Source organism: Aotus nancymaae, unplaced genomic scaffold (assembly GCF_030222135.1).
Source record: "Aotus nancymaae isolate 86718 unplaced genomic scaffold, 86718_ANA_hifiasm-v0.15.2.pri h1tg000003l, whole genome shotgun sequence".
NCBI classification, from domain to species: domain Eukaryota; kingdom Metazoa; phylum Chordata; class Mammalia; order Primates; family Aotidae; genus Aotus; species Aotus nancymaae.
In genome coordinates this window covers 76,415,240-76,440,541 of record NW_026988414.1, presented here as the reverse complement: position 1 = coordinate 76,440,541, position 25,302 = coordinate 76,415,240, and the positions used below count along the sequence as shown (strand labels likewise).

Genomic DNA, 25,302 nt, shown 5'->3' with positions numbered 1-25,302 from the left:
GGCATCTGAACGGGAAACAGGTGGAGAAAGCAAACGTCACAGTCGGTTTTGGAATTTTTATTACTTTGAACCCAAGAGCCACTGATAACTAGCACAACCCAATGAAACCAAGGAGGCAGCAGCTTAAACAAAGGAGAATACATTTAAGATTAGAAGTCTGGTTACAAGCTTAAAAATTGACCCAGACAGGGATATCGTTGCTTAAAAAAAATCCCCTCCTGGCCTGGGTACATTCTGCAAAGCCACAGGTTTGCAATGTTACACAAGGGTCAAGGGAGGGCATGAGATGTCTTTGGTTGTGGGGCCACAGGGTAACTGTTCATGAAAACAGTGAGTGTCTGAGAATTAAGAAAATCATGCTGCACCGGGTGCGGTGGCTCACGCCTGTAATCCCAGCACTTTGGGAGGCCGAGGCGGGTGGATCACGAAGTCAAGAGATCGAGACCATCCTGGTCAACATGGTGAAACCCCGTCTCTACTAAAAATACAAAAAATTAGCTGGGCACGGTGGCACGTGCCTGTAATCCCAGCTACTCAGGAGGCTGAGGCAGGAGAATTGCCTGAACCGAGGAGACGGAGGTTGCGGTGAGCCAAGATCGCCCCATTGCACGCCAGCCTGGGTAACAAGAGTGAAACTCCGTCTCAAAAAAAAAAAAAAAGAAAAGAAAATCATGCTGCAGTGGAGGGGAAGGGAGAGGAGGGCAGGAAGGGACAGGAGACGCCTGAGGGTCAAAAGCTGGGCCCCAGTTCAAGCTCAAGCCCCAGCATGGCACAATTTTGTGAATCAACTCAGGCTGAGTCGCCTCCAGTCTCTGCAATGTCTTCTTACACTGGTACTGCTGAGGCAGAGGGCAGTAACTGGTGCTCTGGGAGATGAGAAGGGGCACTTGCTGAAATGTAAAACAGTCAGCATCCCAAGTTCCTCAACTGCAGTCAAAATACACGTGATCAAGCCTTTTGGCAGTATCGTCCCCAGCGCTACCAGCTGCACTGTGGTCCATTCCCAGACAGAGACATGCATGACAGTCAGCCCTTCTGGCTTGAGATCAGGGGCTCAGAGGCTGTGACAACTCATGATGCTGAAAATGTATCCAATAAAAGGAAGTACTAGCTCTCGGCTTCATTAGAAGCTCTTGCAAAAAATACTAAATCTCAAGACAAAATAATTGAACACACAATACATTTGTGTCTTTGTATCCAATATATTACCTTTGTCTTATTAACAAAAATTATCTCTCTCATTATATATTTCTTGGATCTGAAGTGTTTATTCATACTCAGTAATTTCTGTAAAGGACAAATCTGTCTCTATTTTCCATATCATTTAGAAATAACCACATTCACTCTTTTTAATGTGAACTTTCCCAGGAAATCTCTCTTGTGCCCATTTAGTTTTATAAGAGTGTCACTTTGTGCTATTATATCAATATCTTGTTTTATTTCCATTATGTTTTTGAAAAACCAAAGAAAATAAGGTTTTTCTTAAAAAGTTAGACATTTTCTCTTGTTAATTCTGTATCCTGATATTTACAGCTGAAGAGAAACTATTTTAACTTAAGTGGAAAAGGGTTTAGAGTAGCAAATTATACTGTTCACTTAAGAGTTTACCAAAAAAAAAAGTTTACCAGGTAGACAATAAATAAAACAAGCACTTGGAAAAAGTTCTTTGAAAACAGACCTAGGGACATCCGCCGGCATCTTCTGCACAGATTTTGTTAAGAAAAGGCCAGATCTAAAAATGTACGGTCAAGAAACAAGCAAAGCAATGCATCCATACGTAGGTATTCTAAATAGAGGTCTATGTGGTGTCCATTTGCAGTGACTGATGCAAATACCGGTTGTAGAAGCATTAATCTAAATCTTTTACTCGGCGACAGATTTCCTCTGTGAAGTCTGAGCATTTTGCATTGCCTCCCAAATCTTTTGTCAAGCTCTGAGAAAAGGAAAAAGCAAAAATGAAAAATGTATCCGCAAACTAAATTAAACAAGGAGATTTTAAAGCCCTCGGGGAGACGCCACCGAGGCAAGTTACTTGGCTGCTCTTTGATTCAGTTCCTCATTTCGAAGTGAGGAACCACTCCACCACCATCCACCCAGCTGAGGAGGTTCAGGATCCAATCTCATAGTGTATACAACAGCACTCCACAAAGAACAAGGCACTCTTAATGCAAAGGGAGGCAGGGAGCTTTACCCAAAATTTCCCTTTGTTCACACAATAGACCCTAATACAGGTTGGTTAGTCATGGATGTTGAAATAAAAGCAAATCTAAACAAGAAGTTTCATAAAATCCTTGGGAAATTTGTAAAGGTTAAAAGACCTGAGACATATTCTGATCTATTTTGTTTTTATTTTTATTGTTTTTGAGATGGAGTCTCACTCTATTGCCCAGGCTGGAGTGCAGTGGTGTGATCTCAGCTCACCACAACCTCTGCCTCCTGGGTTCAAGCAATTCTCCTGCCTCAGCCTCCCGAGTAGCTGGGACTACAGGTGCCACCACCACGCCCGGCTGATTTTCGTATCTGATCTATTTTTGGAGGCTGAGAAACAAATATGAAGGAAACACTTTAATCTTTAACTCTCTTTTTTTTTTTAAATAGAGACGGGGTCTCACTATGTGGCCCAGGGCTGGTCTTGAACTCCAAGGTTCAAGTGATCCTCCCACGTCAGCCTATAGCTCCAACTACAGGCATGCACCACCACACCTGCCTAAGTCATTAACTCTTAAACCTCCCTCTTTAGGAAAGAAAGCCTCCCATGCAACTGATCCGTCCTACCAGCTTATCCTTTCTTTCCTATATACAGACCCCAATATATTTAATTCTCTTTATCTCTCCATCCTATACAATAAAAAGGCCCACTGTGTAATTCAGGCACCTCTCTGCTGGGCTATAGATTATAACTTCCCAAATATAATTTCAGAGTAAGAAAATCATCTGACCTCCAATGTGACTATAAGGCTGTTAAACACAAGGCTGAATTTCTTGTATTTTGGTCATATGATATAATTTGAAGTTACAGACTTTTTTTTTTAACAGAAGGGACCAACTTTGAAGATACTATGCTAAGTGAAATAAGCCAGACTCAAAGGACAAACACTGTATGATTCCACTTACATGAGGTACCTAGAATAGTCATATTCACAGAGACAGGAAGCAGAATGGTGGGTGCCAGAGGATGGAAGGAGGGGAAGGGAAAGTTACTGTTTAATGGGTGCAGCGTCTCAGTCTAAGAAAATGAAATGGTTCTGAAGATGACTGACGGCGATGGTTACATTACAACGTGACTGTACTTAACATTACTGTACTGTATACCTAAAAATGGTTAAAACGGTAAATTTTATGTTATGCATATTTTTCACAATTTTTGTTAAAAAGGACCTCAAATTAGGGATGAGTCTTCAAGTGCATTACCTCTTCTCACTTGGAATAACCCACCGCACTCCTTCCAAGGTCACAATTGCTTATGAAGGCAGTGAAGCCTGTTGGGTAAGGGCCGGACTGGGTGTTAATACCAACTTGGTCATTTAGGAGCTGTAAAACCTCGGATAAATTATGTAATCTCTCTGTACCTCAGCTTCCTCATCTGTAAGATGGAATTACAGTATCTACTTCACAGAGTTATAGAAAAGCTTTGCTGAGATGATATATAAAGAACTTAAAATTTGCATAAGTATTCCATTAATACTAGTTGTTATTACCTTTATAAAACTTCTGTATTGCTTTTGTATTATAGATGCACATAGTGTAACATATAAGACTACTATATTAGAGGCACATCTGCATCTATATCTGCCACTAGATTCCCAGCTCCTTGATGCTCAGCATCTTACCCTATTCATCATTTTATTCTTCACATCTTATAATGGACATTCAATAGACGTTTGTTGTGAAGAGGAAAATGTTGTCTATAAAAATCAATGAACTTGGCTGGGTGCAGTGGCTCATGCCTGTAATCCCAGCACTTTGGAAGGCTGGGGCGAGAGAATCACTTGAGGTCAGGAGTTAATTCGAACCCAGCTTGGCCAACATGGTAAAACCCCGTCTCTACTAAAAATACAAAAATTAGCCATATATGGTGGCACACGCCTGTAATCCCAGCTACTGGGAGGCTGAGGCAGGATTATCTCTCGAAGTCGGGAAGTGGATGTTGCAGTGAGCTGAGACTGCAACACTGCACTCTACCCTGGGTGGAGACAGAGCAAGACTCTCTCTCAAGAAAAAAACATCAATGAACTTGGCCAAGGTCACACAGCTAACAACAGGATAACTGGGCCTGAACCCGAGGCTGGCTCCCAAACCACTGCCCTTTCCACTGTACACTCATGTCGCTGTATCAGTGCTTCTTAACCTTTTTTGGATGAAATATCTAGATCCTCACCTCAGAAAATGCGCACATGTGCACATATAACCCGTTTGATCTGGGACCCACGTTAAGAATTCTTGTTCAACATCAAATGCTTGGGCCTGCTTGACAACTGATATCTGTCTCTGTCCTTTTCACTCAGATAAAACACACGGAAGGAATGCATTTTACCCAGCACGAGTATGTCGAGATTCCTGTTACCTTTCCATCCTTAATTGTAGCAAAACATGCGGCCTCTATTCTCGCAGCATGGTCGAAAAGTCCCATGTGGCGCAGCATCATCACGGCACTGAGCAGGAGGGCTGTGGGATTCGCCATGTCCTTGCCGGCAATGTCTGGAGCCGTCCCATGAACCTACATGTCGGGAAGAGTAGCATCATCAGGGGAGAGACAAGAGCTAGCAGGCCTCTTCCGGGGCAGCTGGAGTCTTAACTATCTTTCCTCAGCAACAGAAAATACGCACTGAAAGCTACTGCGGGCAATTCACCTGACACGGACTGAAGACATAAACTCTGGATTGGGTGTGGTAGCTCCTATAATCTCAACACTTTGATAGGCCAAGGCAGGAGGATCACTTGAAGCCAGAAGTTCAAGACCAGCCTGGGCAACATAGTGAGACTCCATCTCTACAGAAAATTAAACATTAGCCAGGCCTAGTGACACATGACTACAGTGCCAGCTACTTGGGAGGCTGAGGCAGGCGGACTGCGTAAGCCCAGCAGCTCAAGCCTGCAGTGAGCTATGATCATACCAGTGTACTCCAGCCTGGGTGACAGAACAAGGCCTCAACTCAAGGAAAAAAAAAAGAAAAGAAAAGAAAAGAAATAAAGCCTTGGAGAAATAAAAAGCTAAAGTAATTTTTTTAAGTATAAAAGTAAGGACTAACAATCTTTTTCAGTCAATTTTTGGTAAAATATTTTAAGGAAGGAAGGATACATAATAAATATCGGAGGGAAATGAAGACATAAACCCACACACACACACACACACGAGATAAACCAAGCGTGTGTATGTGTGTGTGTGTGTGTGTGTGTGTGTGTGTGTGTGTATGTTTAAAAAAACAACAAACAAACAAAAAAAACAGGCTGGGCGCAGTGGTTTATACCTGTAATGCCAGCACTTTGGGAGGCCAAGGAGGATGGATCACCTGAGATCAGGAGTTCGAGAACAGCCTGGCCAACATGGTGAAACCACATCTCTACTAAAAATACAAAAATTTGCCAGATGTGGTGGCACATGCCTGTAATTCCAGCTACTTGAGAAGCTGAGACAGGAGAATCACTTGAACTTGGGAGGCAGAGTTTGCAGTGAGCCAAGATCACACCACTGCACTCCATTCTGGGTGACAGAGCAAGACTCCATCTCAAGAAAAAAAAAAAGCATCATTTTGTTTTGACAATCTGAAAAAGTGAAGTTAAAGCATACTTATACAGATAACTCCTCCTGAGTTCACACATCGTTCTGACCTGAGTTCTGCTTCAGGTGTGAGGGTCCTTACCGACTCAAAAATTGCAACCCCATTGGCTCCAATGTTGCCACTTGGTGTCACACCAAGACCTCCAATCAATCCTGCACACAGGTCACTAGGAGAAGAAAAGTATTTCAAAGGATGTTTTGAAAACTACAACATCTCACCTAGCAGCCAAATTTTAGTTTTTAATTATCATTCTCCACTCAAGGAACTAGCGTTCTTTGAATAAATGGCTGTTTCCAGGGCTAAGGTTAATAAAATACAGATGAGCCTAGAGTATCCTAGTGTGCCAGAAAGCAAGGCAAGGCTCAAAGAATGAAGGACAGTGTCAAAAGGACACAGGAGACATGGTGAAGGGACACCTGCAGGCCAACTTGGGACAACCTAGGCATCAATATACATGATTATAATGATGGATGTATCACTGAATAAAACAGAAAACCATGTCCATGGCTGGGCACAGTATTTCACGCCTATAATCCCAGCACTTTGGGAGGCAAAGCTGGGCAGATCACTTGAAGTCGGAAGTTGGAGACCAGCCCGGCCAACATGGCAAAACCCCATCTCTACTAAAAATAGAAAAATTAGCCAGGTGTGGTGGTGTACACCTGTGATAATCCCAACTATTCAAGAGGCTGAGGCAAGAGAATCACTCGAACCCAGGAGGTGGAGGCTGCAGTGAGCCACTGCACTCTGCACACACTGGAGTGCCACTGTACTCCAGCCTGGAAGACAGAGCAAGACTCTTATCTCAAAGAAAAGAATAGGAAAAAAGAAAACTACGTCCATATTGACAGATAAACAAGAAAAGCATTCTTCTAGTAGAGTGCCAAGTCATAAATATAGAAAAAATGATGGGCTTAGAAAATCACCATTTGGCCAACATCTTATGTCTCCGTGTGTGTGATTGCGACAGAGACAGAGAGAGGTACAGATGTTAGACATAGTTAGGTTCCTCTTCCAACAGAATACGCAGTTCCCCCATTCTTCATTCTTCAATTCCAAGAACCCCTCCCCAACCTTTGCTGCACCCCAACCCATCTAAATATGCCTAGGCATGCCACAGCACAGTCCACATTCCTTTCCTTTTGTGGGAATAGGCTGGCTTTCTAGTCCCTCGTAGGCAACCCCTTCCTCCCCTCCCTTTCTCCTACATCACACGTTTACCTTATCCAGGAAAGTTTAAATGTTTAGCCAATCGGGACTAGTTTAGATTGTGCAGTCCAACCCCAGCCAATAGGGGAAAGACACAGAGGCAGCAGCTGCATTAGGAATAAAAACCCCTACTCTCCTTTGTTCTGTGTGCTTTCGTGGTGACCAGACCTGTGAGCAGCACCCTTCTGCAGAAGTACATTTGCCTTGCTGAGAAATCCTTTGTTTGGGTGGTTTCCTTTGCGTCTCTTGAGATTTTATTTCCAACACAGACAAAGGAGAAAAGGAGGAAGAGGAAGGGAGGAAGGAGAAAGGGAAGGAAAACGGGAAGGAGTAATACAGTAAATTTGATAAAGTACTGGCATCTGGGGAATCTGGAATCTGGGTGCTGAGTACAAGGGAATTCTTTGTACCATTCTTACAACTTTTCTGCAAGTCTGAAATTATGTCAAAAGTTACCAAAAAATAGTAAAAGTGACCACCCACCTACCTAGCTATACATAACAAAACCTTGAAATCAATCAACCAATCAAACATTTGAAAACTGGGAAGGGTCAGGTAATGATTGGGATAAAGAACCCAGTGATGATTTGGCAAAAAAATGAAGGAACAACCCATCCAACATGTAATCATTCATACCACAACCTGAATTGTTAGAATTCAACTCATGTGCTATAACAAATACCCTATTTCATAATACTCGATTGAAAATGTTAAGCCATAATTATTTTAGGACGTCTAGAAGTAAATCATAGGCTAAAATAAAAAGGTTGTGGCCAGACTCACCTAAGGATGTCTCCATACAAATTTGGCATAACAAGAACATCAAATTGGGAAGGATCTTGTACCATCTACAAGGAATACATTTGTGCATTTAGTAATCAAAATCTGCAACCCCCTCACTACACACACACACACTATTCACCATAAAAAGTAGCAGGTAAGTGTGAATATATACTTACATTCAAACATACTGTATCCAGGTACATCTCATTAAATTTAATATCTTTACAGTTTTCTGCAACTTCCCTGCATTTTTGGAGAAAAAGCCCATCTGACATCCGCCTGTATTTAATCAAATAAAAACTGCTGAAAAAAAAAGTCTTACAGAAAGAAAAGAATCAAATCAAAGAAGTAAAGTAAGTTTGAGAAATTTAAGTTCCAGAAGCCAAGCTACCTGATCTCAATTACAATAAAATTATTTCTTAGGTAGTTAATAAAATAGAAGCTGCAAATGTTTTAGGATCCTTCTGGAAGTACAAAAGGGTAAAGATGTAAAATAGCTTGATCATAATAGAGAAGACTACATTTTTACAGCGTTATCTAACAAGAATGAAGAAATATCCACTAATATTATTAAAATCGCTTTAAACTGTTAACATAATAATTTAAATGGTTTTACTATTTTGCATGTTCAATGCTTTTCTTAGGTTAGGAAAACTGTTAATACATTCAGAGAAGGACTCTAACAGCCTCTGGATGAAAATTTAAATTGCCAGAGTAACACATCAGGTATTGTTAGCACTACTTTAAACCTCTGAGTTTGTGGCCATTTCAGAGACACTCCTACTATTCTGCTTCTAAAATATATGCTATGTAGCCTCTGCTATGTGGCCAGATGTCCACAGCATCTGGGGACCCAGAGGCTCCAGCTTCCTTTTCTGATAACCCTCAGTCCCTCATTGAGCTTCCAGGACCTGAATCCCCATCCCTTCTCATTTGCTCCTATCATTTGCACAGGAAACAGGAGACTCTGGGATAGGCGCAGCAGCTCACGCCTGAAATTCCAGCACTTTGGGAGGCCGAAATGGGTGGATCACCTAAGGTCAGAAGTTCAAGACCAGCCTGGCCAACATGGTGAAACCCTGTCTTTACCAAAAATACAAAAAATGAGCCGGGCATGGTGGCATGTGCCTGTAGTCCCAGCTACTCAGGAAGCTGAGGCAGGAGAATCACTTGAACCCAGGAGGCAGAGGTTGCAGTGAGCCAAGATTGTGCCACTGCACTCCAGCCTGGGCAACAGAACGAGACTGTCTCAAAAAAAAAAAAGAGGAGGCCAGGCTCAGTGGCTCACACCTGTAATCCCAGCTCTTTGGGAGGCCGAGGCAGGTGGATCATGAGGTCAAGAGATCGAGACCATCCTGGCCAACATGGTGAAACCCTGTCTCTACTAAAAAATACAAAAATTAGCTGGGCGTGGTGGTGTGCACCTGTAGTCCCAGCTACTTGGGAGGCTGAGGCAGGAGAACTGCTTGAACCTGGGAGGCAGAGGTTGCAGTGAGCCAATATTGTGCCACTGCACTCCAACCTCATGCCTGGTGACAGAGCAAGACTCTGTCTCAAAAAAAAAAGGAGTCTCCAGCAGAAGAAAGATGCTGGACCTTCACATTGCTACAAGGTTCCTTTTCAAAGATATTAGGAACCAAGGAGCAAGCTGATGAGAAGAAAGGGAAGCCCTGTCACTGCTCTCCCCATAGCAAAGCCCCTGCAAGGAGCTCACATGATGTTGGCTTTGTGCACCGCAGTGACGTTGCTCCGGTGGTTGTTTCGGGCGTACTCAAATGCAAACTCAGCAATGCGCTTACTCGCTCCCTCGGTGATGAGCTTGATACTCTGCACGACTCCATCAACAATCTGTAAGAGAGGAAGTCCTGCCTTGCTGGAAAGAGTGTGACAGCAACGTGGTGGGAGACAGTGCATGTGGGCCTAGACAGTAACGTTTGTGGCATGCCTGCACGGTGTCAGCTAGCCTGACTAACCATACGCTATGTCAGTGGGGCTCATGTTAACCCCAGCCCTATGAGGTATTATGAGCCCCACTGCACAGATGAAGAAAACTGGGATGCAGAGACAGTCACCTGAGGAAGAGCAGACCTGTGAAGTGGGGGATTCAAAATTCAGAGGACATTCTCCCAAGCTTGTGACCTTAACCACCATGCCTTATTCCTCCTGGCATCTGTTTGAGTACCGTCGACCAGACACCCAGCACCAAGACAAACACCCACAACTCCTCACAGAGAAAAAGCAGATCTGTCTCTGGGGTCCCAGATGCACAGAAAGCAGTCCAAACAGGAATAAAAAGGGATCTGGAGTGAACATACCACATGTTCAATGCCACTGTATTCTCCTTCTGTGTTCTCTCGAATGGTCACAATATTTACGTCAGTGTAAGGGGTTTTATAGCCTTCAATAGAGACACATGGTCGGACATTTGCATAAAGGTCAAACGTTTTGCGCAGCAGTAAATTCATAGATGGGTGACCGGCTGCTATTGGGGTCTTCAAAGGGCCTGTCATACAGAAGAAAATCCAGATGACAATAGAAAATACTCTGGTCTCACGTGTGACCTACTAACCCACCTGGGCTACCTTGTGAAATGTGTTCTGTCTCTAACTCACCCTCTACCTGAGATTCAAATGAAGGAGGAAGATTTCCTCATGGGAGCTCTCTGAAACATTAACTGCACTTCTTATCTTAAGCACTTCCTGAGGACCAAGCACTGCTCATGGGCTTGATATGATCTAATCCTTACCATCACCCTGTACAACAGCAACTTTGTTACTGTCATTTAAAAATGAAGAAAAAAGAAAAAAGAAACTAAGAATAAAAAATTTGCCCAAGCCTTCTAGCCAGTAAGTAGCAGAGATGAGATTCAACATTGGTTCTATCTGTGGTTTTAAAGCCTATGCTTGCTGGGCATGGTGGCTCAGGCCCTGTAATCCCAGCACTTTGGGAAGCCAAGGCAGGTGATCACTTGAGGTCAGGAGTTTGAGACTGGCCTGGCCAACATGGCAAAACCCCATCTCTACTAAAAATACAAAAATTAGCTGGGCATTGTGGCGTGTGCCTAAAATCCCAGCTACTTGGGAGGCTGAGGCAGGAAAATCGCTTGAACCCAGGAGACGGAGGTTGCAGTGAGCCAGGATCACGCCACTGCACTCCAGCCTGGGCTATACAGCGAGACTCACAAAAAATATAAAAATAAAGCCTATGCTGAATTTAAATCTGTCACCTGCTAGTATTTTTGAATCATGGTCTTAAACATGTATTAATTAAAATAATGATAAAAATGTAGGCCAGGCACAGTGGCTCAGGCCTGTAATCCAAACACTTTGGGAGGCAGATGCAGAAGGATTGCTTGAGCTTAGGAATTCCAGATCAGCCTGAGAAACATAGTAAGATCCCATCTCTACAAAAAACTTTTAAAAAAATTAGCTGGGCATGGTGGCACACCCAAGTAGCACTCCCAGCTACTTGGGAGGCTGAGGTAGGAGGATTGCTTGAGCTCGGGAGGTTAAGGCTGAACTGAGCTGTGAGCATACCACTGCACTCCAGCCTGGGCGACAAAGCAAGGCTCCATCACAAAAAAATAATTAAAATAAATAAATATAAAAATGTAAAAATTAAGCAAAAGATATATATAGTTGAAGATAAATAGACACTGTCATTTGGTATCGTCCAGTAATACTATAATGTTTTTACTGGGGGGAAAAAATGTCCCAAATAAATAAAGCATCTTACTATGATAGTTACTTCATAAAAGAATGGCTTTACTTTCACAGATAGTTAGGCCTTACTTAGCTTAAAAGCATAAATTTTCAAACTATGTACCACCTGTAGCAGAAATCCGTAAAAATCCCCACCTCCACTTCAGTGCTACCTTTCAAGCCCATCTTGTTCTTATCCATGGACTCTTTGGCCTCTGGAGGGATCATCCACTTTCCTCCAGGTCCTTGAATGGCAGTGACGTTCCGCTCCTCCCACTGAATAGGTGCCTAGATGGCATGTCACAGAGCACAGTGAGCTGGAGAGACTGAAAGGAGACTGACATTCGCACAACTCAGCAATGCTGAATGAACATTTTCAACTTTGTTTCTGAGATGGAGTCCCACTGTGTTGCCCAGGCTGTAGTGCAGTGGCATGATCCTGACTCACTGCAACCTCCACCTACAGGTTCGAGCGATTCTCTCGCCTCAGCCTCCCGAGCAGCTGGGATTACAGGCGTGTGCCACCACACCCAGCTAATTTGTGTGTGTGTGTGTGTGTGTGTGTGTGTGTGTGTGTATATATATATTTTTTTTTTTTTTTTTTTTTTTTAGTACAGACAGGGTCTCACCACGTTAGCCAGGTTGGTATTCAGCTATTGATCTCAAGTGATCCACCCGCCTCAGCCTCCCAAAGTGCTGGGATTACAGGCGTGAGCTACCGCGCCCGGCCCTTTTTCAACTTTGGATGCGACTGCTAAAAACAGTAATCGTCCAGAAAGTTCCTGGCATGCAAGAAGAGATGTCATTCTCTAGCAGGCCCAGAGGGATTTTCCACACTACCCGTGCCCAGTCACCACTCCCAGCCAACACCTGCCCACTTATTTTTTTTCACAAGGGCTCTTAACAGTGGCTATAATTAGAATATCATAAGGAACAGAGGAATATGGTTCATAGAAACATCATATAGTACTGATGCATGGATGAAACTTGAAAGTATCATGCCAAGTGATAGAAGCCAATCATAAAAGACCATATATTATAAGCTTCTATTTATATGAAATACCCCAAATAGGTAAACCTATAGATACAGGAAGTAGATGAGTGGTTACTTGCCTAGGGCTGGGGAGGAAAAAGGGGAGGGGGAAGGGAGGGAGACAAAATGGGGAGTGACTGCATAGGGTTTGGGGTTTCTTTTTGGGTGAGGAAAATGGTCCAAAACTAGATTGTGGTGATGGCTGCATAACTCTGTGAATGTACTAAAAACCACTGGATTGGCCAGGCATGGTGGCTCACGCCTGTAATCCCAGCATTTTGGGAGGCCAAGGCAGGGGCATCACCTGAGGTCTGGAGTTCGAGACCAGCCTGACCAACATGGAGAAACGCCGTCTCTACTAAAAATACAAAATTAGCCAAGTGTGGTGGCGCATGCCTGTAATCCCAGCTACTTGGGAGGCTGAAGCAGAACTGCTTGAACTGGGGAGGCAGAGGTTGCAGTGAGCCAAGATCGCACCATTGCACTCCAGCCTGGGCAACAAGAGCAAAACTCCATCTCAAAGAAAAATAAATAAATAAATATAAAAACTACTGGATTGAAAGCTACATCTAGAAGCATTAATTAGGCCAGGAGTGGTGGCTCATGCCTATAATCCCTGCACTTTGGGAGGCCAAGGCAGGCGGATCACCTGATATCAGGAGTTCGAGACCAGCCTGGCCAACATGGTGAAGCCCCGCCTCTACTAAAAATACAAAAATTAGCTGGGGCGTGGTGGCACACGCCTGTAATCCCAGCTACTCAGGAGGGTAAGACAAGAGAATAGCTTGAACTGGGAGACAGAGGTTGTAGTTAGCCAAGATCATGCCACTGCACTCTAGCCTGTGCAACAAGAGCAAAACATCTCAAAAAATAAAATAAATAAATAAAAGAATGAATTATATCTCAGTAAAGCTGTTTTTATATATATAATATTTATATATATAGTTTTATATATACAATTTTTTATTATAATATATAATTACAATATATAATTTTATACACACACACACACACATATATATACAGACATATATACAGGCTCAGTGGCTCACGCCTGTAATCCCACAACTTTGGGAAGCCAAGGTGGGCAGATCACCTGAGGTCAGGAGTTCAAGACCAGCCTGACCAATATGATGAAACCCTGTCCCTACTAAAAATACAAAAACTAGCTGGGCATGGTGGCATGCGCCTGTAATCCTAGCTACTCAAGAGGCTGAGACAGGAGAATCACTTGAACTCAGGAGGTGGAGGTTGCGGTAAGCCAAGATCATGCCACTGCACTCTAGCCTGGACAACGAGAGCGAAACTCTGTCTAAAAAAATATATATGTGTATATATATACATAAATATTATATATGTTAAAAAAAATTTTAAATAAAATTTTTAAAGATTTTTATATATATATATATATATTATTTATTTATTGTTTTTTTTTTCTGAGTCTGCCTACAGAATTTTAAAATTATCTACCTGTATTGAAGGCTGGGCTGTTAGAAGTAGTAACACTCCATTCTTGATGAGAACACATCAAAAATTTTATTTTAAAGAGATTATTTCAAAAGTGCCTATACAGATTTTTGAAATACTAATCAATCTTTTTTTTTTTTTTGCAAAACAGTAGGTGATTTGGCAGGACTTAAAGATCCACAAACACTGTGGTACTACTTTGATTACTTTACATATAACCGATGCCCACGCAGGAGTTTAAACTATCAACGACAGGAGCAGCCAGCCAGGTATGGTGGCTCACACCTATAATCCCAGCACTTTGGGAGGTAAAGGTGGGAGAATCGCTTGAGCCCCGGAGTTCAAGATCAGCCTGGGGACCAGAGCGAGACCTGGACTCTAAATTTAAAACAACAACCACAACAACAAAAGAACAAAGAAAGAAAGAATGGCAGTAGCAAACACTGAGACACACACTGTTAAACTGACAGTCTGTGGAGATTAACAACAGACCTTACTCAATTTCATAGAAATGTGTACAATGCATCCTAAAAGTTCATAGAATCCGACTGGTTAAGAAAACTTTTCAGTGAATCATCATCAAATGTATTTTTTAAGCCCACTTACTTTGGCAGCATCAAAAATCTTCATAACTGCAGCTGAAATTTCTGGGCCAATACCATCTCCTGGAATTAAAGTTACTGTCTGAACCTGAACATAAAAAATCATCAAAGAAGACAGTAAGAATTTTTATTTTTGAAGGCTTAAAAAAGAAAATTTTGACAGAGAAATCCACTTCATGAGATGTCTCAGAAAGATTCAAACGCTGTTAAGAAAACAGACATAGCTTCCCCAGGATCATCAGAGGGGAGTCAGGAATCAACAGACGAGAGACTCTGCAACCCTACTCTTTACCTGAGCTCGCAGGTTGTAAAAAGAACTCATAAAGCAAAAATAAATTAAATTACCAAATAGATTTCCTAATTGATATTTCTTTTCAGACAAGCTGCAAAGAGACCAATTAATTCAAACCTTTAAAACCAAAGAAAGCAAAAAAAAAAAAGTTAACGATGTTCTCTCACTAAAATTTAGAGGGTTTCTCATGAAGGCAAGTGTTTTCCTTTCCTTTCCATTGTGATCCTGGAAAGCTTCTCATGCAGCTTCTTCAGTCTGGCAAAACACTTTCAGACACACTTCCAAAATACTACTGAGGTCTATTTAGGTACTCAGGGGAAATTAGACTTTCTATCAAGAGAATTTCCATTTTTTTCTTAGTTCATCTATAAAACTGGCTGCTTGAATACAACAGGAAGAGAGTCTCTACCCCCTTCTGCTCAAAATTCATTTTTATCCCTTCCTGTCTGAACAAAACTGTATGGAATCAATACCACCAAGCTCTGCGGGAAAAAAGAAAAACCTGTTCCCTTCACCCTGCTGGAAGCTGGAGGGTGCTAGGCCCCTGTGTATTAGTGCATAGAATTCTAGCCTTTTTCCTCCTTCCTCTCTATGTTGGGCTCAGAGAGTACACTGTGTCTCTATGTGAATATGGACAGCATTTACCAACATGCATCTGTCTACTTTCTCTTGTTTAAAAAAAGAAAAAAAAATCTTTTAAAAATGAGATTATAGAAGGTCAGCAAAGGGTAGGTCTGAGATGTTTGGGTGGGTTAAGTGGGCATTGTGACAACATGGCTTCTCCTCTGGCATGTCTGTGATATTTGACAGACATTCTTGCAGTTTAAGATGACATTTTTAAAATAAATTCTATCCTAATGGCGACTTGAGCCCTGCCACTCACTGAGAATCAGCAGAACCTGTAGGATCTTATTTGGAACTGACACTCTCTATTGCAATTTTGTTCCTGCTTTTTCAAAATTTTTCTTTTTGTTTCACTGGAAAGGAAAGATGATGCTCAGTTTTAAACATTAAAAGTGTACAAGTTGCTTTGTTACAATAAAAGTAAATGTGTACACACACACACACACACACAAAACTGGCTGCTTAAATCTAAGAGTAATCAATCTATATAAGCTCGGCAAAGTTGATCTGCAACCAAAGAGTATACGTGATCATACCTGCAAAGCCTGAGTCACACTTAGAACGACAAATCAGTGTTTTTACAATATAACAGCAATGATTTATTCTAAGGCTTCAGGCAAAATGAAGCCAGCATTTCAAACGCAGAAATAAAAATACGTAAGGGGAGAAGATCGGCACCTCTTTTTCCATTTGGAACCATATATTTTATTATCTTGGGACTTTACCCCTCCTAGGGGCTTGGATTTTTTTCAGTTCCAGTTGCTGGAATTGCATTTTTTTAAAAATCACTAATTTAAGTTTTGTTGGTCCTTTGCTTCGCAATCAGGTCTCCCCAGATAGGTGGACTAATTATTTCTGATTTTTTTTCTGCACAACTGAAGAAATATTTTTATTTTTTTTCATTTTTTAAATTTTCTGTTTTTATTTTTTAGAGACGAGGACTCGCTATTTTGCCAGCAGGAGTGCAGTGGCTACTCACAAGTGTCACCACAGCTCACTGCAGCCTCGAACTCCTGGCCTCAAGCAAGTCTCCCTCCTCAGCCTCCCTCCTGGGTCTCAGCCAGGGCTAAGGCTCATACCAGTTTTCCTGGGTTGAAGAAATTTTTTTAAAAATTAATATATCCTCTTATTTCTTCAAAAATAACCTCCATCAGGTGAATTTTTCTTTTTCAAATAAATAGCCTGAAAATTAAATAATAGCAGAGAGCAGTGATCATCTCATTAGCTTCCAGAACATGTTTGAAATGCTAGCATGGCTATCCTTGAGCCTGAAGTGCAAATCCCACCCTGCATTTCTGGCATAAGCAGAACCAAAAGAACTCTTTGGCAATGTCTTCCTGTTCTCCCAACATGTAGTAACAAATGTCAAGTCACCGGAAGAAAGTAAGTAGAGGAAAAAATGTACTACGGTCTTATAAATCTTCCATGGCATAGATGTTATATGGGAGTATAGGAATTACGAAATTCAAATCAGATTCTGTAAAAAGGCGGAGGGAATAAAAACAAAAATAGGAAGTCACTGACCCACAGTCTTAGAACGTTCCAAAATGTGGTCAGCTTTTAAAGCACAGCACTCTGATGCTGGGAACTCTAAAAGCAGCAGATTTAATGAACAATAGATGATCTACTACTGCGATAGTCTACAAAGACCAAATGAGGCGAGCACAAGCCTACAGGGCTTATAGATGTTTGAGGCACTCCTAATTGGCGCTCAATCTACTGGTTTTAGGGAAGCTCATAAATTAAAAATGCAAAGCAGGTTTTGAAGCTTCTCAACAATTTTCTCTCAACTTGTACTAGTTTTGAAAAAGACGGTCTCACCAAAATGAGATTGTGAAATAAAATAACAGGCTCAAGGGTACTTACTATCTATTTTTAACAAGGCTCCTTCAAGATATTAATGTGACAAACTTACATAGCCAGCTGGAAGATAATTCCTTCAAATGTGCGAGTGACCTAATAGATTTGTGCATGTCAGCCAATAATTTCAACAAACATTATAAATATGGCCAATTTTCCCTAATTTTAAATGAATGGAGATAAAATGCTATATAATAAATATATTAGAGCATCTTTCTTGAGAAACTTCTAAAAGGAAAAAATAAAAGACATAATTATACTCACACCACCGGCAAAACCTCTGGTCACCTGTTTTGGGTTGTGGAATGCCCCCAGCAGCCGAGAGACCTATATTAATATCAACAGAGACATATCATGCACAGAATTAAACCACGTACAGTAAACAGCGAGGACGTCTGACGGTTGGTTATGCCGCAACTTGGCACATTCAGTAGCTTCCCAGGAATACAAATCTCATGTATTAGCTCACTGCGGCAAGCTGTCTCAGATTTGAAAGCCTAAATATTCAAATTTTTACTTTAGATTGAGAACTTAAGTACTATATATTTTCAAAGTCAATTTAACCAATATAAGTTGTCAAATAAAAGATGTTGACAGTAGAATAAATGTTTGTTTCAGCTCAAACATTCAGATTTTTCTCAGATGCTCTGGACTGTTTTATGCCAACATTCTTGACCATCAGATCAGGTCAATTTAGGGGTAACATACACTTTTAAAAAATTACCATTAATTTTAGAGCCAGGATGTTCCTCATGAAATCCCAAGCACAACTCATTCATTTCTTCTTGTTGTTTTAGGCTTTTTGAGATGGGGTCTCCCTACGTTGCCCAGGATGGAGTGCAGTGACTATTCAAAGGCACAATTATAATTCACTGCAGCCTCCAACTCCTGGACTCAAGTGACCCTCTTGCCTCAGCCTCCTGAGTAGGTGGGATTACAGATGTGCACCATGACACCTGGCAACTTGCTTATTTCATAAGTGCAGGCACTGGTCCCAAAGAATAAGGATTTGCCTAAGATCATACGGTGAGTAATTGGCTGGGTGCAGTGGCTCACACCTGTAATCCCAGCACTTTGGAAGGCTGAGGTGGCTGGATCACCTGAGGTCAGGAGTTCGAGACCAGCCTGGCCAACATGGTAAAACCCCACTTCTACTAAAAAGTACAAAAATTAGCTGGGTATGGTGGTGGGCACCTGTACTCCCAGCTACTCAAGAGGCTGAGGCATGTGAATCGCTTGAGCCTGGGAGGTAGAGGTAGCAGTGAGCTGAGATCACGCACTCCAGCCTGGGCAACAGAGCCAGATTCTCTCTCAAAAAACAAAAAGGCAAAATGGAAACCGACAGACAGGTCTTCTGACTCCTGGACCAGTGCTCCTTCAATTATACACTATACCTGTTATTCCCCTGTGAATATTAAGAAATTACACTTTATAGTAAAATCTAAGAAAGTTTATTAATACCGGTTGGGCGTGGTGGCTCACGCCTGTAATCCCAGCACTTTGGGAGGCCGAGGCGGGTGGATCACGAGGTCAGGAGTTCGAGACCAGCCTGGCCAACATGGTGAAACCCCGTCTCTACTAAAAATACAAGATTAGCTGGGTGTGGTGGCGGGCACCTGTAATCCCAGCTACTCGGGAGGCTGAGGCAGGAGAATTGCTTGAACCCAGGAGGCGGAGGTTGCGGTGAGCCGAGATTGTGCCATTGCACTCCAGCCTGGGTAACAAGAGCGAAACTCCGTCTCAAAAAAAAAAAGAAAGTTTATTAATACCATCTGATGCCCATGCAACACAGAATAAAGACTTTAAATAAATTATTTGTTTCTTCTGATAATATAGGTAATGTGGTCATTACTCTTAGTTTGCTGGGACTAGAAAAGGATATAAAAAATAAAATAAAAGTTACCTGGTAATCCCACCACACCAAGATATTACCACTGGTATGTGTTTTTTTTTTTCCAATTAACATTATCATATACCAGAAATACAAATTTTAAAGGTTGATAATAAACTTTAACTTAGTCCTTGAGAACTGGTACAAAGTCATACTACATTATTATAAACAATATAGAAAAAGAATCTGGGTACACAGACCAAAGGTATTAAAATGCATTTAACTCTTTTAACGGTAACTTTTTCTCCTGCTAGATACATGAGTAAAAAAGATACATTTGTTATATCCTGTCTTGAATGTTTTTCTGGGGTCTGAACCTTTGCTGAGATATTTATTGGCATCTAACAACCAACAGCCAAGAAAGGTATGAATGAATTTTATTCTCTAATCTTCTGGTCATGACTCTGGACTGAAAATAAGACAGGGCCAAATGCAAAAGAATACCCTATGGCAAAACCATTGGCCAAAATGTTAATCCTAGGGCATGATCCAGCCACCAGCAAGTGGGCTGTTGAAAGGGAGGCCATTCAAAGGCTACTTTGTGACAAGAAAATTGGCACGTGTCCTTAATGCTCTCTCTGAACAAAAAAGAGGGGAAGGACATTCACACAAAACAAACTCACGTCCTTGTGACAGAAGACCCAACCAACCAGCCTGGGCAACAAAGTGAGACCCTGTCTCTACAAAATAAGCCAGGTATGGTGGCACACACCAATAGTCTCAGCTACATGGGAGGCTGAGATGGCAGGACTGCTTGAGCCCAGGGGTTCGAGGCTTCTGTGAGCTATGATTACACCACTGCACTCCAGCCTGGGTAACAGACTGAAAAAGAAAAAGGAAGAGAGAAAATGGCCCAACCAAAATGACTGATTTTAAAATGTAAAGCCACCCTACCTGCATGTACTAGGGAAAGCAATGTAAACCCAGGAGTGTAAGAATTTGTGTTTTGTTCACTGCTGTATCTAGTGTCTAGAACAGTGCCTGGCTCATAGAAGGCATTCAATAATTTAAAAAAACAAACAAAAAAAGCCACCTGAATCCAGCCTCGATCACATCTCTGTCTGAAGAGTTTCCAACCCAGCAAATGGCCTTAATACTTGCAATGATTTTCTTTAATGACCAGTCTTTCCCATGTATGTTATCTCTCTTGCATGATCTTAGAATAAAATAGTGCTGTACCTAAGTCATCACAACAACCCAGAACTTTAAGGTAAAATAAAATTTTCCGGCCAGGCACAGTGGCTCAAGCCTATAATCCAGGCAGTTTGGGAGGCCGAGGTGGGTGGATCACCTTAGGTTGGGAGTTCGAGACCAGACTGACCAACATGGAGAAACCCTGTCTCTACTAAAAATACAAAATTAGCCAGGTGTGGTGGCGCATGCCTGTAATCCCAGCTACTCAGGAGGCTAAGGCAGGAGAATCGCCTGAACCTGGAAGGTGGAGGTTGCATTAAGCTGAGATTGCATCACTGCACTCCAGCCTGGGCAACAAGAGTAAAACTCCATCTCAAAAAAAAAAAAAAAAAAATTCCAAAGCACCATTTAAAGGCTACTTTGGGATAAGCAGAGCATAAAATTGACATGAGGCCAGGTGCCACGGCTCACGCCTGTAATCCCAACACTTTGGGAGGCAGAGGCAGGCGGATCACCTGAGGTCTGGAGTTCGAGAACAGCCTGACCAACATGGAGAAACACCATCTCTACTAAAAATACAAAATTAGCCAGGTGTGGTAGCGCATGCCTGTAATCTCAGTTACTTGGGAGGCTGAGGCAGGGAAAATGCTTCAACCTGGAAGGCAGAGGTTGCCATGAGCTGAGATTGTGCAACAAAAGTGAAACTCCGGGCCGGGCGCGGTGGCTCAAGCCTGTAATCCCAGCACTTTGGGAGGCCGAGGCGGGCGGATCACGAGGTCAAGAGATCGAGACCATCCTGGTCAACATGGTGAAACCCCGTCTCTACTAATACAAAAAATTAGCTGGGCATGGTGGCGCATGCCTGTAATCCCAGCTACTCAGGAGGCTGAGGCAGGAGAATTGCCTGAACCCAGGAGGCGGAGGTTGCGGTGAGCCGAGATCGCGCCATTGCACTCCAGCCTGGGTAACGAGCGAAACTCCGCCTCAAAAAAAAAAAAAAAAAAAAGTGAAACTCCATCTCAAAAAAAAGAAAAAATAATAATACTGACATGAGTCCTTTCTCCTCTCGCAGTCCAAAAAAGAGGGAAGAGACATTCACACAAAACTAGCTTCTATCTTTGTGACAGAAGACCTGACCAATCAGCCTGGGCAAAAGAGTAAGACCCCACCTCTACAAAACAATTTTAAATGTTATCCAAGTATGGTAGCACACAACAGTAGGCCCAGCTACATGGAAGGCTGAGGCAGCAGGAATTCTACTTTACAGAATACATATATACATATATATATCACATCTTTTTATTTCTATAAAATCTGAAGAGAGGCCAGGCACAGTGGCTCATGCCTGCAATCTCAGCACTTTAGGAGGCCGAGGCACAGATCATGAGGTCAGGAGATTGAGACCAACCTGGTCAACATGGTGAAACCCCGTCTCTACTAATACAAAAAAATTAGCTGGGCATGGTGGCACATGCCTGTAATCCCAGCTACTCAGGAGGCTGAGGCAGGAGAATTGCCTGAACCCAGGAGGCGGAGGTTGCGGTGAGCCGAGATCGCGCCATTGCACTCCAGCCTGGGTATCAAGAGCGAAACTCCGTTTCAAAAAAAAAAAAAACATGTAAAGAGTGTTGTGTTGTACACTGGGGTTCTGAGATGAGAGTCTTGTGGTTACCCAGGCAGGGGCATGATCTCTACTCACTGCAGCCTCCACCTCCTGGGTTCAAGGGATTCTCCTGCCTCAGCCTCCTAAGTAGCTGGAACTACAGGCATGCTCCACCATGCCCAGCTAATTTTTGTATTTTCAGTAGAGATGGGGTTTCATCATGTTGGTCAGGCTGGTCTTGAACTTCTGATCTCAAGTGACCTGCCCACCATGGCCTCCCAAAGTAGAAGGATTACCGGCATAAGCCACCGCACCTGGCTACAAACAATCTTAAATGGAAACTCAACAGAGGAACTGTCCTGATTGAAACCGGCATCCAACTCAGCACCTCCACCATCCTGGGGTCAGCCTCTGAGCCACCTTCTGCTCCAGTCCCTAAAGGGAGAAGCTGGCCCAGAAGTCAAATGACTCTGCCAAAGGTCACACAGAGAGTCTATGTCAGAGAACCTCATCTTCTGACTCCACAACCCAACACTTTCTGAATACCTACTATGAAGGGTTTTTCACATAGATCACACTAAAAGCAAAACGAATGTACTAGCACATTCATTATCTCTTTTTTTTTTTTTTTTTGAGACAGAATCTCGCTCCATCACCCAGGCTGAAGTGCAGTGGCGTGATCTTGGCTCACTGCAACCTTCACCCCCCTGGTCCAAGCAATTCCCCTGCCTCAGCCTCCCAAGTAACTGGGATTACAGGTGCATGCCACCACACCTGGCTAATTTTTTTTTTTTTTTTTTTTTTTTGCATTTTTAGTAGATGCATGGTTTCACCATGTTGGTCAGGCTGGTCTCGAAATCCTGACCTCAAGATCAACCCACCTCGGCCTCCCAAAGTGCTGGGATTACAGGTGTGAGCAGCCCGGCCCAGCACATTCATTATCAAGTGTTGCTTTATTGCCTCATTGTGAAAGCGAATGTGCCTACCAAAGATGAATTGGGTGTTAAGTGTAAGTTCAGAGATTAAAGAAAGGACTGAGTTCAGTTTTCACAGTGACACAGAAATTGCTTAAATTTTAGGAGCATATGTGACATAAGAGTTATCATCACAAGCAAATCTGGGTCTGAAGAGAGTGACATAGTAGAATCTAGTTATCGAGGGAAAAAAAAAAAAACAACAGTCAATGATGCCCATAAAAACCACTGTCTGGGCCGGGCGGTGGCTCACGCCTATAATCCCAGTACTTTGGGAGGCCAAGGCGGGCGATTGCCAGAGCTAAGGAGTTCGCAACCAGCCTGGGCAACACCGTGAAACCAAAAAACAAATTAGCAGGGTGTGGCAGCATGCGCCTGTAGTCCCAGCTACTCAGGAGGCTGAGGCAGGAGACTGGCTTGAACTAGGGAGATGGAGGTTTCAGTGAGCCAAGATGGCGTCCCTGCACTCCAGCCTGGGCGACAGAGCAAGACTCGTTTAAAAAAAAAAAAAAACACTGTTGGATGACCAGGATAAACACATCGACAGTTAAGAAAGCTTCAGACTTCTGTGTTCCTTCTGTACATATTAGGTGCTTTCACATACGTTATTAAACAACTCTGTAAGCATAGATATTCACAGATGGGCATGTTAAGGCTTAGACATGTTTAATAATTTGCTTAGGGTCATGTAGCCAATCAGTGGCATTGCTAGGATTTAAATCTGAGACTTCTAAATTCCAGGACAGAGATCTTTTCATTAAATAGCAGTGCATCTCTGGACCTCTCTTTAAACCGAAAAAAAAAAAGGGAGAAAAGTTGTATCAAACTTACAGAAAAGCGTTAAATTGCTTATGGTAGATTTCTAGGGGACCACCCATTTATAGCAACAGGAAACCTGAGGCCTGATGGCCTATACCCATAATTTGCTATGTGACCTTGGGAAATGGGAACCAAGACACCTAGGTTCTTCTCCCAGCTCTGACCCCAACCTCCTGTGTGACCTTGAGCAAGTTCTTCTTCAGGCACAGCTTAGTTCCACTGAGAAGCCAAGGAATTGCATAGATGATTGAAAACCTTTTCCAGCTCGGGCATCTCAGCTGTCCAGGAGAGCTAAAAGCGTTCCCGATTGCAGGACTCCCACCAATGAAAGGTAAAAGGAAGGCTCTGCTGGTCTCCCTCTCTGAAGGTTCAGACGGTAATTCCAAGGCGTAAGATGCCCTATGTCCTTTGACGGGGAAATAGCTACAAGAGCACCAGAGGTCAGACTGGGAAGAGCGCCAAGGGGAAAACAATCTGGTAGAGAAAAGGGTCCCAGATTAACTCAGCTGGGAAAACCTCCCAAGCTCAACGCCAGTGCACGTGGTCCCTGCGGTTCCTCCGCCAAGAGCTGCGTAGACAGCGGGGAAGAGGCCTGGACGGTGCTGGGGGGTCAGCCGGGAGCAAGGCCGCAGCCGGGGAAGCGGCCCCGATGGCGGAGCCAGGGCAGAGGCTCCCGTGACCTTCCCGGGCTCGGCGCGCATATGAATGACAGGAGCCAGGTCTCGGCAGGAGCAGGGCCGGCGCCCCCTGCCTCGACCTTGACGCCGTCCCCGCCTCTGCGCTGCCGACCCAGCCCAGAGTGGCCCATATACGGCGAGCCGGCCACGGAGCGCGGGGCACGGGCGGCCAAGACCGGCTCCCAAGCTGTCCCCGCAGACCGCCACCGCCTCCCTGTCTGGCACGCGCGCCCGCCCACACCAGTTACGCGGCTGGCTCTCCTGTCAGCCCTTGCGGCCAGCCTGCCTGCCACACGCCGGCCTGCCAGCGCTCACCTTGGAGATCCACGCGGGCCCAGCCATCGCTTCCCTTCCTCGCTCCGCAGCAATAGCGAGAGAAGCAGTGCGCAAGCGCCCGGCCCGCGCCCGGAGCCCGCCCCTGCACGGCCACGCCCCCTAGGAGCCCCGCCCCCAATGTCGCCTAGGGATTCCTTCGCGCTCACTCGCTGCCCCGCCCCTGGACATTCCACTGGCCAATCGCCGGGCTCGTCTCTCTGTCTTGCCCGGCTGAGCACCAGGCGGACCCGGAAACTGCCCGGGATCTCGGCAAAGCTTCCTCCTGCCCTCCCTGATTCATGACTAGCTGTTTAGATAAGACATTTGTTCCACACCTACCAGGTGCTGATTAATCTTCTAGGATGTTGGGGCTACAGCGCTTCTCGTAGAGTTAAAAGCCCGTGGAGGAAGGCACATAATTTTCTCATTCCACAGATTTTGATTTTTTTTGGAGACTGGGTCTCGCTCTGCCGCCCAGGCTGGAGTGCAATGGCGAGAACAGGGTTCACTCCATAGCCTCGACCTCCTGGGCTCCAGC

The 25,302-nt window shown here is 43.5% G+C and overlaps 1 protein-coding gene across 2 annotated transcripts; it reads right to left on the bottom strand.

The window, feature by feature from the left end:
- Positions 1-42: 42 nt before the first annotated feature.
- Positions 43-24,833, bottom strand: IDH3A (isocitrate dehydrogenase (NAD(+)) 3 catalytic subunit alpha). 2 transcript variants are annotated; one of them, XM_012457719.2, is made up of 11 exons: positions 24,765-24,833; positions 17,616-17,678; positions 14,580-14,663; positions 11,647-11,761; positions 10,088-10,275; positions 9,487-9,620; positions 7,949-8,051; positions 7,773-7,837; positions 5,862-5,946; positions 4,565-4,717; positions 43-1,933 (listed from the first exon to the last, which is right to left on the bottom strand). In XM_012457719.2, the coding sequence occupies exons 1-11, from the start codon at positions 24,789-24,791 to the stop codon at positions 1,850-1,852; spliced, it is 1,101 nt and encodes a 366-aa protein (XP_012313142.1). In that variant the 5' UTR covers positions 24,792-24,833; the 3' UTR covers positions 43-1,849. The 2 variants fall into 2 exon arrangements, with proteins under 2 accessions (XP_012313142.1, XP_012313143.1); XM_012457720.3 differs by having other exon boundaries at positions 17,640-17,678; positions 24,765-24,806.
- Between the last annotated feature and the right edge of the window lie 469 nt (positions 24,834-25,302).